The sequence below is a fragment of the Xenopus laevis genome, chromosome 8L (genome assembly GCF_017654675.1).
Source record: "Xenopus laevis strain J_2021 chromosome 8L, Xenopus_laevis_v10.1, whole genome shotgun sequence".
Lineage (NCBI taxonomy): Eukaryota > Metazoa > Chordata > Amphibia > Anura > Pipidae > Xenopus > Xenopus laevis.
Genome location: NC_054385.1, coordinates 96,515,313 through 96,532,426, shown reverse-complemented (window position 1 = coordinate 96,532,426; position 17,114 = coordinate 96,515,313). Strand labels below are relative to the sequence as shown.

Here is a 17,114-nt window from a genome sequence, read left to right as displayed (position 1 = left end):
ATGCGGCTGGGCGGCATGCTGCCCCAGGCCTGTGCCTTTGTGGCCATGCCTCAAATCTGGGCCTAAAGCCACCTGAGTCAAATGTATATGCAAAGTCTGCTCCATCTGTATAATAGTACAGCCACTATTTTCCCGCTCAGGATTAAAGGTCATGTAAACCCCCTCCACAAAAATTCAGCCTCTTTGAAATCTTTAGATAGCTGCCACTCTGGTTGTTAAAAGGTTAACAGTAAGGCTGCAGCACCCCCTTAATCACTTAGAAATCCTTCTCCACCTCTAACCCCCTCCCTCAGGAATTTTGTTTGGTTGTTGACTTATAAGCATGCTCAGTTCTTCTCAGCTCAGATTACTAAACAAACCCTCCAGTTTAACAGCCAATGAAGAGGTAGCATTGCTGGTTCCCATAGAAACTTTTTTCTAGCTGTTTCTCCTAACCACCTCTCCTGAGCTCAGCTTAACCATTACAATGCTCAGCCCCAGCAGAACCTTTTATCAAAGTATGTTGTGCCTGTGTAACCCTGCATTCTGCACAGCATGCACTTTACAGCATACATGTTCTGTTTGCACATGTCAATGTTACCGAAGATGTGTCAGAGGGAAAATGGCCCCTGGGTAAAAGCTTCTATTTGTTTTAGGAAAATTTGATGGTGCTAGCAAATGGAGGGGGTATATGCAGTACAAATGATGTGGCTTGGGTGGGGAAGACATGCCCAACTTATATACATGGTAGGAAAATGTATCGCCTTTAATCTAGCTCTCAATAAACATTATATTCAGACCTTTATTTATTGAAATCCGGAATATAAACCTCCGTACAAAGCACACGGACCTGTCATAGCTATGGAAAGTCATATGACACATGCAGTGGCTATAGGCTTACGGGCAGAGTGTACATAAAGACTCAACAGAAGGAAAGAAAGTAAATTGAGAACCTGTTTCCAAAAAAAAGCTGTGCATTTCACAACACATTTAATAATCATGGTAACGCGACATGCACGGTTAGTGCAAGAACAATAGTACATGGGTGTGTGCAAAATTAAACCGAAAAGCCTACATTGTGCGACAGTTGTAATCTGTTTGGCATCAGCCAGGTTAACTTTTGTGTGCTTTTTTTTTCATAAAATATAGCAAAGCCCAAGCACTTTCTTGGAAATAAATAAAATGCCATTATGACAAATAAACTTCCTCTTCCCTCTCACTTACCACAGATCAAAAATGCCCCTTATCTTTCTTGAACAGACTCAGACTGTGGAAACACATGCAGGAGCCAAGAGTGCAATGCACATTTATGCAAGGAAAGAACACGCAGAGCAAAACAATTTCATTTCTTTCGTCGTTGTGTTTAGCTTGAACATCATTCGGCACATTCTTATTTTAACAAAAATTTGCTCTTGCACAACATTTAAAATGCACAGTACTCTCTCAACAATCACCTGGCCAACCACAAATCCCAGGCAATCTTCACCGCAAATAAAATTCACATTATAATGATCTTAAATGAACTTTTATTAGTCTAATAACAATTACTTTTCCTATTGAGGATGGCTTGATAAAAAAAGGGAATAGATTTGTCTTCCAGAAAGGCTAATTCCACTGACACAGCTGATCAGATGTTTCTTGTACTGGACACAATCAAAGGGGAAGTCAATACATCCTGTTTATACAGTACATAGTATATGCTACCTGTGCATTTTTAAATAACATTTTCTTTTATAAGAAAAGGAAAGGTCTTTTTACTTGGGGTGCCAAAAGTTAGGCACTCCCAAGTGATCGCATGTACTTACCTGTACTTACTTACCACAGGCTGGTGCTCCTATTAGGACAAAACTGCACAGGTCCAGTATTATTCAAGCGAGCACCACAGAGCTATTGTCTTCTGGCTTCTTCTTTTTTCTCGGGGCTGTGCATGCGCAAGTAGAGTGAAAAGTCGAACTTTAACAAAAAACTCAGCTATTTAGCTCTATTTGGCATGTGTCTGCCTGGGAAATATGAAGAAAGAAGAAGCCAGAAGATATTGCTCTGTGGTGCTCGCTGGAAGAATCCCGGGCTGGTGCAGTATACTCCTAAGAGGATCATCGGCCGGGGTTTCAGGTAAGTACTACAAACATGATTAACTTTTGCCACCCCGAAGTAAAAATACTTTTCCTTCTCCTTTAAAGTCTTTTAGGCAATGCAATCAAATTGCACAGCCATTATATTATTCCATATGTGGATCCCTTGGCCATCATGTGACCCCAGTTTCTTGATTAGTACCACTCATTGTATCTGTTGAACTGGAAGGGACACTGTCTGTACATCTGATCAGGCTTTGCCTGATTTTCTATACAGTATCAAGTACAGTCCTTTGGCTTGTTGGAAGGTGTAAAGAGAGAAATGTGCATGTAATGATGCCATACAGAATGCATGCATATATGTGTTCCTGTGATTAGTGCCAATGCACCCATTGCACCTATAAGCACAGTGAACTACAGTATATTTACTATATACCTCCAACTACTCTAGCATTAAAGGAATTGTTAAGTGTAAAAATAAAAACTGGGTAAATATATAGGCTATGCAAAATGAAAAATTATTATAATATAGTTAGTTAGCCAGAAAAGTAATCTATAAAGTCTGGAGTGACTGGGTGTCCAACATAGTAGCCAGAACCCAACTTCCTGCTTTGAAGCTCTCTGACTTGGTTACCAGTCAAAAACCAATCAGTGACTTGAGGGGGGGGGGCATATGGGTCATAATCATTTGCTTTGGATCTGACCTACATGCTCACTGAACTGTTAGGTCCCATGTGGGCCATCTTCAAGTCACAGACTAACTAAGGGATAGAGAGATGTAAAGCAGGAAGTAGTGTTCTGGCTATTATGTTAGACACCCAATCACTCCAGCCTCTATATATTACACTTTTAACTAACTATATAAAAAACATTTTTAATTTGCACAGCCTAACCCAGTTCTTATTTTTACACTGAACTGTTCCTTTAAGTCCAGAAAACATGATTTATCATGTGAAAACTCATGGACAAGATTCCTTTTGAGGAGAAAAAACTTTTCTCCAAATTCAGTTCCAGTTTTTCCCCCATAGACTTCAATAAAGTTTTCCCGTGATAAACCATGAAATAAGTTTTTCGGAATTGAATTGCCTCTCAAATGGAATCACGTCAATGACACGTGATAAACCTTTTTCTCACTGGATTGAATATGGCCTGGTTAATATTACATTTAGGGGCCTATTTATCATGCTGTGTAAAAACCAATCATCAATTAGATTTCAACAGTTCAAAAACAAAAGAAAAGATCTGACTGATTGCTCTAAGCAACATCACCGGTAATGTTTCACTCAACTTTTTTACACAACATGATAAACAGACCTTTTCGATCAGTCCAGGACTTAAAAAAGCAGGATATTTGCTGATTTTCCACACTGTTTCTTACATCTAACAGGAGTGTCTAGAATTTGTATATTGTTACACAGCATTGTTAGATGCCACTGTAAAATCAGTGAAGCAAAAGAATTTGTATAAATGACTATGTACAAAGTCACTGAGTTTAATCAGCATGACTGTCTGGACTGGTTGTGTAAAGTGCTGGAGTTACAGAAAGCAAAGCCAGAATGCTGGGGCCTCCATATAAGATTGTGTATATATAAGAAAATCCCAGCCTTAAGACATCCACCTGTGGTTCACCTAAACTTGCTGGCAAGCAGAAAAATAGAAAACACAAACTTGGTATCATTGCATGTTTAAATAACCACTACTTTTTCTAAAAAAAATTGTAGTTTATCTGTTTATGTGTCATCAATGGCTCCATCAGTAAGGTACCAGTAATTCTGCCTTCTGCTTTATTTCTTTCCCTCTTTGCCACTCTTTCACCTACATTGCTTTCCTAGTCTCCACTTGATACAGACAATTCCCTTACCTTCTCTCCTCAACTACTGTTCCAGACAAAAGAAAAAAAGTGAAAATCTGAACGTGGCAAATATAGAGAGTGCCTGCACCTGCTTAAGGGTGGGGTCTAGATGCCTACAAATAGGTAAAATAAAATAAATAACCTAAAACAATACATTAAATCAATTAACATAAACTATATACAAGTATATATACCTACACAGTTACAGTTACAGACAAAAACAATTAATAATTACAAGAAGATCCATCTAAATCTTGATGCCACCTAATTCCAGTTTGAATTATGAGAATATGTGTAGTACATTTAAAACTAATGAAAATGGTCTCAGTATCTCACAAAAAGTTAATTCAAAGATGAACTATACCCTTTAAAGGGAATGTCAACCCCAAAGATCATTTTTTTTTACCTAATAAAAGAAAACATAATTCTAAGCAGCTTTGCAATATACATTCATTGCAAATGGTATGGTTATTAAGCCGTTTATATATGTATTGCTATTGAAAGCAGTGTTTTTCTGTCCCTTTCTATTCTCTGCCCTGGTGGCTCAGACTGTTGATATAATGTAGCTGATAAACAGATCTGTCTTTACTGCGGAACTGAAGCTGGCCATAGACCCACAGATTTTATTAGTTGTGTGATGAACAATCTACCATTAACCATTCAGATTAAATAAAGTAGTAAAAAGAACAAATCAGACAATGTTCTGGCCATGAATTGACAGACAGCAATTGTACAAAAGTTATGTCCGACAAATAGCAGTGACAGTCTCCCATTGATATCGTCAGATAGGCAATACATGCAGAGATATTATCTTTAGCCAACACTAATTTTTTAACCTGTCCGATCAACTAAACGACCGATCGCCATGGTACGATAAATGTGGGGAGACTCCACACACAGTCGGAAAATGTATCAATCTTCGTTTCGTACGACTATATCTTTGCATCTATTTCCAGCTTTAGACTTTGGAACATTGTTTATAAAGTAACAACCAGGATGCTGCTTTCAATAGCAATTAATATTAATAGTTAAAATGTTTAACAAATGTATATTGGGAAGTTGCTTAGAATTATGTTTTATTTTATTAGACACATATTTATTTTGGGGTTGACTTTCCTTTTAACCACTTTATAAGACACAGAAATTGCATTGGGCCTTCCTTTCAGTTTCAGTCTTTGCCTTGTTTAGCACAAAAAAATAACAAAACCCATAGATATAAAATGAAACAAATTTTTGAAAAGGCAGCACACTTCCCCTTTATTGTCATTATATGCAGTTGAGCAATACAAAACACAAACACATATAAGGAACAAAACTGTTAACCATAGTTTTGCTTCCTGGTAAAATTCCCTATAAAGTTTTTGCAGCACTATGAAACACGGTGGTGGCTAAAATACAGCTTTAATACAGGTGTCGCCAACTTTTCTGTGCTAAGTTGTGCCCCCACTAAAAAACAACCAATCCTAAGAACCATACAGCCTTTTATTGGATTTACATACCTCTGCTAATGCGCTGCTTTTCTCCAGAAAGGATTCCGGGGGAATCGATGATACTGATGCTTTTCAGAACTTCATTAGGGAGTTGTGAACACATGAATCTGCAACATAAAAATCATTACAATCATACAACGCTAAACCGGACATGTTTTCTTTTAATTTGTGAAAATACATATATAATCAAAATTATGCATAAGCACCTATAGGCACCTTTAGAATAGAACAAAACACCTATACATAGTTGACTTGATATGCAGTACAGAGGAAGTGCATCTCTAAGGATGGAAGAATCAGAAGCTCAAATAGTTAAAATAAAACATGCTTTTGCTAAATGAGAAGCACTTAGCTGTTGCAGCAGATCCCTCTCATAAATTAAATTAGGGGATCCTTCATTCACAGTATGATCTTTAACAAATTTTTTTATATATAACCACTGATTATAAACAAGGTTTAGTTAATCACAAACATAAAAATATGTATTACTGTTATTTACTAAGGGACCCTTTATAGAAGAAAACACAATTCAGTTTGACACATTGTGGCATTGTCATACTCTTTTATACTTCTTGTGTCTGCAATTATATGTTCACAAGACATAGGGCAACTGCAGTGTTTATTGCATGTACATGGTTTCTAAGAAGCTGACAGTTTATAGTAACAATGCACACAAGGTCTTCATGCACGCAGACATTATTTATCAGACAGGAGCCGGCAACATGCTAATCATATCAGACCAGTGACGCACAGTGCCTTGGTAAGGTCTCTGGCGCTCACACCAAAGTAATGCAGCAGGTCTGGAATCATTTGTTAGCTTATTCATAACATAATAATAATAAAATTAGCTCACTGAAGTAAGAAATTCTGTTAAAAAATTATTATTTTCTGTTATGTAGTGATGAGCGAATCTATCCGTTTCACTTGGCCACAAAATTCACGAAACTGTGATAAAAATGGCAAAATGGCGAAAAATTTGTGAAACACATTGAAGCCAATGTGCGTCAAGTTTTTTTTTTATGCGTGCGACAACTTTTCTCGATCCAAATGCATTAAAGTCATTGGGAGCTTTTCTTATGGCGACTTTTTTGTCCAAATACATTAATGGGGTTTTTTTTCTTATGGCAACTTTTTTTGTCTCTGCGACATTTTTTGTCGCAGTTTTCGCAAAAAAATTAGTAGATAGCGAAATACAGAATTTCGCTATGAATCCATGGCTGGTGAAATAATTTGCTTGTCACTAGTTTGGTGGAATAGATTATAGCCAATGCCAGAATGAGTAACTTGCCTAAAGGATGGGTTTTATAATAAAAGACAAGAAGGGCCATATTTACTAACACTGGAGACAAACATCAGCCATGATATTGCCCATGTCAACAGATCAGATCTTTGCTTTTGTTTTCTCTATTGTAGGTGACTGTTCAAATCTAGTTGCTGATTGGCTGCTATGGGCAACATCACCAGTGATGTTTGTCTCCAATGTTAATAAATATGTCCCTAAGTTTGCTCAGGAGCAGTAACCCAGAACATCCAATCAGCAGGAAGCATTTACTGGTCACCTGTTTAAAAGCAAACATCTTACTGTTTGCTATAGGTTACTGCTCATGGGCAAACTTAGTGCAGTGTGGGGGATTGTTTTATATGTCAACTGAGGTTATCATTTGGATGCTGGGAGAAGAGGTTTAGGTGAGGTATGGACAACATGTGGCCCTTTAGATACAGCATCCAAATATATAACCCTATAAAGTACTGATTGAGGGGTTTCTACCTTATTCTTTTCAAGGTAGAATGTCCCCAAACTGCATATTGCCATCAGAAAAGAATTTCCTTATACCTGGAAACACTAAGTAATGTTATTTATATTAGTGTCTACTGTGTACTTCCTCTGTGACAACAGAACAGGCTCCTATTCTCTCCTAAAACAGAATAGGGTTTATTAGACTGTGCTTGGGAAGTTCTTAGGTTATGGTGCATTATTACCACTGCAATCTTCTTAGAAACAGCCTGCAGTCAGAACATATGGTTTTGAATGAGAAATGCACTGCCTATGGAAGAAGCTAGCCATGTCAGGCAGGGATAGCTCAAAATCACCAAAGCTAGCTTTACCGAGTGTTCTTCATTGCAACAGCATCTGCCACCCCCTTAAAGGAGAAGGAAAGGCTTCGTACACTTGGGGGTGCCAAATGTTAGGCACCCCCAAGTGATTGTATTGACTTAACTGAAACCCTGGGCTGGTGCTTCTATCAGCAGAAAACTGGCCCGGGGCTATTCTATCGAGCACAACGGAGCGATCCTCTTCTGTCTTCCTCTTTCCTTCGCGTGGCTGTGCATGCGCAGTAGAACGAATACCCGAACTTTAACTAAAATGTCGGCTATTTCGCTCAACTGCGCATGCATTTGCCCCGGGAAATTTGAAGAAAGAAGAAGCCGGAAGAGGATCGATCCGTGGTGCTCATTGGTATAACCCCGGGCCGGTGCAGGGTTTCAGGTAAGTATATACATTCACTTGGGGGTGCCTAACATTTGGCACCCCCAAGTGTACGAAGTCTTTCCTTCTGCTTTAACCCACAACCCTAATGCAACCAAGAGTTAACTTTCAGGGTGATGGCATACAATCTGCCCATTAATACCATTTCCCACTGACATCATGAGAATGTACTCTGTGTTGCCCCTAACCTGAGATTATATTGTATTCCTTCCCAGTTAAAACTTCCCATGCAGGGAATCTCAAGGCGCTTTGCATTGATCAAAAGGCAGTAATCAATATACTCTCTGTGCTATAACTCGGATTCGCTCTTTAAGATAAAATCTGTGGCAGGCAAAATAAACTGAAGCTTTGCTGAACTGAAAGAGCAATCAATGCAATGTTAAAACAAGAAAAACAAGTTATGTTACAGCTGATCTACATAAAGTAAATAAATCTGAGGGTCTCTTGTGTGTGCTTTTCCCTAAAGGGCTTTAGAGAATCTGAAGTGGTTTGCAGAGCGTGTTTTTTGGAATGTGCAAATACTTGTTATCTTTCAACTGCTATCATAGAGAATTCAGCACCTAACAGTTACTTAGTCCATGGATATGCCTTAGGGGGCTAATGTCACGCTATGCTGTTTCTCTGCATGCAGGTTTTTTTCTGTAGCAAACATCAGTGCTCCACATTCTTGTCTTATTTTCCAAATTGATTTTAATCCTTTTTTTTTTTAAATAAACCATTAACGTACATGAAATTGCTATTGTTATCAAGTCTGCTCAAGAAGCTGCAAAATTCCACTCTGCTAGAGAATAAAACTGTTGCACAAACCATGGCTTAACAGCTTGCACAACCCACTGAGCTAATGGGCTCTGGAATCTTGCCTATTTCAGGTATTCGTGAGTGGAAACATACCTGTTCAGAAAGGCATTTCCAAAGCTATTCAGTTTACGGAATGGTTTCTTTGGGTCCACAACAAGTGCATTTCCTGGGATGCTCCCATCTTTCTCCCCATACATTACAGCAATAAATGAATCGGTTGTGGGTTCTGGTCCAATGCGCATTCCTGGGAAATCCTGCTCCAACAAGTACCTAATGAACAGATGATGAAGATATTTGGAGTCATTATTATGACAAAAACTGAAATTCACAAGTGCATAATAAAACCAAAACCTCTCTCTTCTTCAACTCTCTCCAATGAATTGAATGGAATATGTCTGAAAGCACCAGCAACAATGTTTTCAGACTGGAAAAACGGGTGTATCCTATTCATGTGGAAATAAGCACATTTACATAAAAAAAATGTATATTATATCTAAAATATATATATTACATATATCTGTGTAAGTAAGCAGAGAGCAATCATGTGCCATACACATTAGACAAAGTCTAGTACAGGTTTATATAGTGAATAAAGTACCCCTATTATAAAATATAAGGATATAATACACAAAAGCCATGAATATCTTGTAAATTATATCCTTATAAACACGGTGAGTTCTGATGTCATTTCTGTCACATGACTCACTGAAACGTGTGTATTATAATAAATAAAGTACCCCCAGTTGTAAAATATGAGGATATTAGAAGTTAGCTCGGAGTACCATGACCTGTATAAAAACACTCGGCCTTCAGCCTTGTGTTTTTATATGGTCATGAAACTCCTCGGTAACTTATAATATCCTTATATTTTACAAGAGGTGGTACTTTATTCACTATATAATAAGTCACAGAGGAGTTCCATGATCATATAAAAGCACAAGGCCGAAGGAGATCCGAGGTTACTTCTATATATTTTCCAACAAGGGGTACTTTATTATTATAAGTTACCTCGGAGTTCCATGACCTGTATAAAAATACTCGGCCTTTGGCCTCGTGTTTTTATATGGTCATGGAACTCCTCGGTAACTTATAATATCCTTATATTTTACAAAAGGGGGTACTTTATTCACTATATATTTTATCATTTAAAACACAGAGTTTATAGTCACTCATTTCACAAGTCTGACAAAGGCATATCCTGTACAAACTAAAAATACCCGTACATTCCATGACTCTTTAGTGATAATTTTGCAATGATAGTTAAACCTAACAAAACTTAAGCCAGCAGCACTATGGGAAGTTTACTGTTGTGAAAAAACGCCTATGTAAGCAATCATTTATTTCCCTGTCAGAAAAGAAAAATATATCATTGTCAGCACTTAGTTAGTCCTATCGCCCATTGCCCGAACCCCAGTCTGTATACAAAACTTTTCCTCTGTTCAGCCATAAATATAACAGTTTATTCTTCCATGTTTTTATAGGCTCCATGGTTTCTTGTCAAACAGGACAAAGCTTATTCCTGTTTCAATGAGTTAGGACCTTCAAGAAAAGCAAACAAATCTTATTGAGCTTGAAACAGAAAACCACAAAGTAAGAATAGATGTGGTAGGTCAAAGATGGTCAGATTTGCTTATCATTTCAGCATACTTTTCAAATAAATCATAAATGCCAAGCAAAAATAGATTGCTAACCAATAAAAATGTATATCTGGCAGTGCCCACGTTGATTCTCCTCTCTCCTGCCTTCCTCTGATTTCTTAAATACTGTCCTTTCCTTACAGCCCCTGCTTTCCACATTTCCACATTCCCTTACAGCTTGTCAGTTGACTTTAATATCTATCTAGCTCAAACCATTTTTCGGATAGATCCGATTCGGGCTCTAGTTGATCCAGATGAAAGAGGAAGGGTAATGCCATCCTTGCACACTTCAAAATGGAAAGTGGAACATAACTGTACAATATGTACAATTTGCATGATAAACAGGCCCCTCAATACGAGGCCAACTACCCAAGTATCCACCGCTGTATTTAGAGATATCTAACTGAAGTACTGGACTAGTAGAACTATTTGGGACATTTTTGATAGAGAATTGGGACTGAATTAGTGAAACATCATATTTAACCATATATTTTTTCGGGAAAATACCCCATATTTTATATACTGAACTTATTGCATCAGCCTAAAGTTTCAGCTTCTCAATAACAGCAACAATCCAGGACTTTAAGCGTGTCACAGGGGGGGGGGTCAACATCTTGGAAAGTGTCTTCGACACTCACATGCTCAGTGGGCTCTGAGCAGCTGTTGAGAAGTTAAGGGGTCATCACAAATTATCAAGCAGAAAATTGTTTGCCTGTAATATACAGTACATGGATGCTACAGGACTGATTATTAAATTCTGATGCTAGTTGCATTGTTTTCTGTGCTGCCATGTAGTAATTATCTGTATTAATTACTAATCAGCCTTACCGTATATTGTGACATTTATATTATATGTGTACTGTATTGTGAGTGGGTCCCTAAGCTCAGTAAGTGACAGCAGCAGAGAGCACGTGCAATGAATCAGCAGAAAATAAGATGGGGAGCTACTGGGGCATCTTTGGAGACACAGATCTTCACTGCTAAAGGGCTGTGGTTGCCTTGGGCTGGTACAGAAGCCCAAAACATTTCTGGCCTACTTCTTTAGTTAAGCTTTAACTCTCCTTTGAATACTATTGTATAGATAAATAATATATTAATTTCAATTGCACCCACCTGTCACTGCTCACAAGGGGCAGAGTATAATCTCTAAGTGCACACTTGAGTGTTAATGGGCCAAAATCCAACCAGTGTACATAGTGACAAGCAGATGCATTTGAAGCAAGTGGCAGGAGGCAGAAGCAGTATCAGACCAGAATTTGTCTGCTTTAGCTTGCATAAGCCATGGATTCAAATAACCCAGAGGGACCTAAGAGTATGGAGTACCCAATGGGAGTTCAGACATATAGCGTTTCAATATTTGTCTGTGAAACATATCTTCCTTAAGGTTTTGGTTCCTTAAAAGATTTTTAGTGCAAAAACCCAGTAACTTCTTATTAAACTACTTTTTCTTTGTTTACAAAAACAAAAATGCCAAGGTTTTCTGATGTCTCCATGCCACGTCACCAAAAGTCACACAGCATGACACAGGTCAAAGGGAATCCCAAGAACTGAGAATCGATGGTGATATGATTTAGACTTAGACTATTTGTGTAAGTGGCTTTGAAACATCCTGTCCAAGTGTTCATAGCTTATATAATAATACTAATGACATATAAATTAAAGAAGTCAATGGCTGGCATGCAGACGGGGATGCTGGAAGAAGTAATTAGGAAATAGCTAAATAGCTAACCACCAATAGAATGGCTCATTGGCTTTTATTCTATGGTACAGCTATTTGGCAGCTTCTTGCAACCACTAATTACAGAAATGCCATCTCCCATAGACTCTATTTTATCTAAATAATCCAATTTTTTTTTTTAAATGATTTTCCTTTTTTTCTCTGTAATAATAAAACAATATCTTCTTGTACTTGATCCAAACTCAGATACAATTAATCCTTATTGGAAGCAAAAATGTTAAAAGGATTTTCTGGTAGATCCAAATTACAGAAAGATATGTTATCCGGAAAACCCCAGGTCCCAAGCTTCTGGATAACAGATCCCGTACCTGTATACATATATATATATATATATATATATATATATATATATATATATATATATATATATAGTCAAACGATTCTCCGGCACTCACCCTCAATTGATCACAACCCGGGTGCTTCTCAGGGGGAAACACATGTGTACAGATAGGAGCACTCACGGGTATGGTGATAAAAAAGTCTTTTATTGGAGTGTTACAAATTACCCCACATCAACGCGTTTCGGTTCCCTCAGAACCGTCGTCAGGATGCACCCAGTGGTCATCACATGATGCTTTAATACAGAAATCCACCAATCAGTGTAGATCATCAATTAAATATTCATGACATTAAAACTGTTCAACATTTAAGTGTTAATAACAAGTGTAATACTGATAAAGACAGTATAAATGTGAATTAAAATTGTATAAAAAAGTGTGTAAAAATATTAACCACCTTGTTGAAAACTGCAATTGTAAAGTAAACCAATCTACTGCCACTTTTTAATGTCTTAAGGTTTTTTCAAAATTGCTTCAAGTTCTGTATAGCGCTATATTTGAATGGCACCCATGATAACCTTGTTCAGCCTTTTATTCCTTGCACAAAAGGTTTGCATGTAAATAATGTTCTGTAGTTTTACAAGTTTGCACTTTACAATTGCAGTTTTCAACAAGGTGGTTAATATTTTTACACACTTTTTTATACAATTTTAATTCACATTTATACTGTCTTTATCAGTATTACACTTGTTATTAACACTTAAATGTTGAACAGTTTTAATGTCATGAATATTTAATTGATGATCTACACTGATTGGTGGATTTCTGTATTAAAGCATCATGTGATGACCACTGGGTGCATCCTGACGACGGTTCTGAGGGAACCGAAACGCGTTGATGTGGGGTAATTTGCAACACTCCAATAAAAGACTTTTTTATCACCATACCCGTGAGTGCTCCTATCTGTACACATATATATATATATATATATATATATATATATATATATATATATATATATACATATATATATATATATATATATATATATATATATATATAGGGGGATGAGAGGCATTTCAGCTTGTTTTTTAAATTTTATATTGTGGGTAGGTGGCTCTTTCTAATTAAATGCTTGCTCTCCCTAATTAAATGCTTGCTCTCCCAACCCCCTACCTAATGGTGTCTTTGGAAGAGATCATGCTAAATAAAGAGAGAAGCAGGTATATGGTCTTTCTCCACCCAAAGATAACACTTTATTTTTTCACTTAGGATAGGACTGACACATGGACACTGCCTTGACGGAGCGTGTCATCGTATGCATACATTGTACAAACTTTGTAACTAAAAGCGTCTTTTTATGAAAAGTTACAGTGCAAAAATGTTTTCCCAGGGGGTTATAAATTGGAGTGCTAGGGTTAAATTGTGTAGTATGTATATTAAGCCTTGCCCATGTGCACCCAATAAGAAAGGGGATGAGCGGCATTTCAGCTCAAGCAAGCATGGGGGACTTGAAAAATTTTTTTAGTAAACATTTCAGTCCTGCTAAAATGAAACATTGACAAAAAAATGCATTGTTTCACTCATTCATAACTCCCTTGAATGCTCCATTATTTTCATGTGCATATTTATTTCTCCTGGATGCTCCTAGGTATATATAAATCTGAACCCTAATGCAAATGCAAATGAGGATGGGGTGAAAAGCACACACTCAGTGTGCGGCTAAAAAATGTTTTACTTCCTTGTTTTGTGACAAAAAGTCACATGATGTAAAGGGTTCAGAATCGGTTCGGCCAGGCATTTGGCCGAATCCAGCTGCAAAAGGCCGAATCCTGGCCAACTACCGAACCAAATCCTGGATTTGTTGCATCCCTACTATATACACACACAGATATAGATTTATAGATATATATATATATATATATATATATATATATATATACTCACCCCGCCCACACAAACTTCTTACATTCTTACTAACCTTTCCCAAAGATGCACCATGTATCTATTCTGTTAATTCCTTTTATTTCTAAAATTGTACAGAATGCCAAGAATATTTCAGCTATTCTGTCCCAAGTCTTCATACTGTATGTGCCTAAGCATTTATAAATAGGGAACAAAATATACTATATCCCCCAATTTAGTGGTCTAGTAGGGTCAAGGACACCATTTGCTGGGGTACCATGGGGCTAATATTAGTACCAATGGAAGCTGAACAGCAATGCTATTTTTCTCTACTTTTTTTAATAATAATATTATGCCCTCTAGCTCTTGGCAATAAAAACAATATCTAGTACCCATGGCACTTAATGGCCCACTACACAGGTCTCAGGAGGAAACGGATGGCCATTAACTTGTATGTGACCCAAGACTGATGAGTAGGGTCACATTTTAGATTCTGTGTTCACTTACGTCCCCTATGTATAATGATTTATTCCGTGGTCTCACCTGATAAAGGTGGTCTTTCCCGTGCTGTACTGCCCCACAAGTAGAACCATGGGTAAGTTCTTGAAGTCAGCCTCCTCCAGGGCCGGCGAGTGGAACTCATGGAAGCGGTAATGTTCTTCTAGCGGCAGCAACTTCCCGGTGTAAAGAGACTGCAGACCCCCTGTCACCGTCTGTAGGACATCTTGGTGCCCCTTGGCACTCTCTTTCCCCATCCAGCTGAACATGGTTACTAACCCACCTTAATTCACTGACAGCCACAGACACTTACTGAGTGCAGCACTGGTCAACACTAAGTGCCAACTGAGAGTCACCAACGAGATGAAACTTTGTGTGTGCAATGGAATGATCCCCTGCCCAATGGAATTAACTGAACTGAGCAACACGTAGCAGCCCTGGCATTACACTCAATGACATTGCTGGAATTGCTATGAGTATCAAATGAAAGCAATAGCTCACTAGTAGCAACACTCTGCCTCGCTGGCTGCTCTCTACCAGTCACTCGGCTACACCATTCATTCAGAGCAGTCACTCCACCAGGGGTCTTTCTACAGCGGTCTATCAACGAGGGCTGGAAAGCTTCCACTTCCTTGTACTCTCACTGCTCGTAGAGACCGCCCAACTCCTAAACAGACACGTCTCCTGAGTCGTCTATGATAGCCACGCCCCCTACATTTCCTTTAGCCAATCATACCAAAGAATGATGTCATCTTAGTAGCTCGGGAGTGACCGTGGCAACCCGGCAGCTTCTAGCACTTAGTAACCAGGTGCTCAGCTGACCTCTAGTGGCCACATGCGCTCCTTTGTTTGTGTTGGGGGATTACACAGAGCAACCCTAATCTACGCATTGTACTTTGAATAAATTACTAACATTCGTCCGACTGGAATGGCAGGAACTATGGCAGCAGAAAACCTTCGACCTCTTTTTTTTCTTTGCACACTATAATTTATTCTTTCATTTGTTTTGCGCCTTAAAAGTGGGTGCCCATGAAATAGGCCAAATGGTTTGGACCAGGAAGTCCCAGTAGATGTTTTGCTGGTATTCTGTGTAAACATATGACTACTCTCCTGAACATCCATATCCTACCCAGGACTTGTTTTATTTACAGAGCAAAATACATAGCCAGAATTGCTTGGGTTGTGTCTGTCTCTAAATCCAGGCCTGGATTTGTGGAAAGGCCACAAAGGCCCGGGCAGCAGGATTTTAGGGGGCGGCATGCTGCCCAACCACACCCTCATTGGTTCAGAAACACTGGAGATGCAAGAGATAAAATCGTTTTTTAAATTTCTCATGCACCAATCCACATTGCTTCTGGTCCCGATGATGAAAATTTGCGCAAATACAAAGGAGGGTACAGGGTAGGGTTGCCACCCGGACAGTGTTTTACCGGCCTAGCTGGTAAAACACCTGCCAAGGCCGGGGCCAGTACTACAAATCAGAGCCAGGCCACACCGTGCATGCGCACATGCACAGAAAGGCCAAACATCATGCAGGAAGATGGGGAGTGAGGGGACCGGACATGGGGTAGGCGACAGAGCAGGTACGTGCCTGGTGCCCCCCCCCCAGCTTTGCGCCCTAGGCACGTGCCTACTCTGCCTACCCCTTGTTCCGGCCCTGCTACAATTTTACCGGCAGCCACATTGCTCCTAACAAAAGCCCTTGGCCCACCCCAACCCGCTCCAAAATTACAGATTTTGCTGTCTTCTGGGCAATCGCGTGCATAGGCATTGCCCCTTTACGTCACAGCACGCCCCTTTCTATGTCACACCCCACCCCTTTTACGTCACAGTCCGCCCATTTGCTCCCGCCCCCACCACAAGCCGGTGCGCATTTTATCAAAAGGTGGCAGCCCTAGTACAGGGACGATGAACGTCAGTGGGCCTAGGGGTGCCTGCTATGTAAATCTGGCCCTGTCTAAATTAGGGTTGCCACCTGTTCGGTTTTGACCCAAAGAGTTTGGTTTTTCGAAGTCCTGTTTGGGTCTCAACTTTCTGTTCGGTTTCCAGTCTTATGAAACTCGTACAATAATCTGCCAATATATGAAAACCAATTAAATACCAAGATAGTCACCTTGAGCCGGCTTAATTACAAATCAGTTAATTTCTTGTTATTACAGAAACAGAAATAAGCAAAGCAATCACAAATAAGAAAGTTTTTCTAAATTAGCATTGCTGTATTTCAAAGCTTTCTGGATAACAGATTTCTCTATAACAGATCCTATACCTGTAGTTAAAGGACTGGTCTTGCTCATGGGTAGGGTTGCCACCTGCCCGGTATTTTACCGGCCTGGCAATTAAAAATTAAGCTTGATCCCAGTGTTATTAATAGGGAAAACG

The 17,114-nt window shown here is 38.8% G+C and overlaps 1 protein-coding gene across 1 annotated transcript in view; it reads right to left on the bottom strand.

The window, feature by feature from the left end:
• The window catches only part of ehd4.L (EH domain containing 4 L homeolog), a 40,287-nt gene extending 24,943 nt beyond the window's left edge, over positions 1 to 15,344 (bottom strand). The window contains 3 exon segments of the mRNA NM_001087238.1: positions 5,403 to 5,500; positions 8,773 to 8,949; positions 14,781 to 15,344. Of these exon segments, the coding sequence (NP_001080707.1) occupies positions 5,403 to 5,500; positions 8,773 to 8,949; positions 14,781 to 15,004 (499 nt within the window). The 5' untranslated portion in view covers positions 15,005 to 15,344.
• Between the last annotated feature and the right edge of the window lie 1,770 nt (positions 15,345 to 17,114).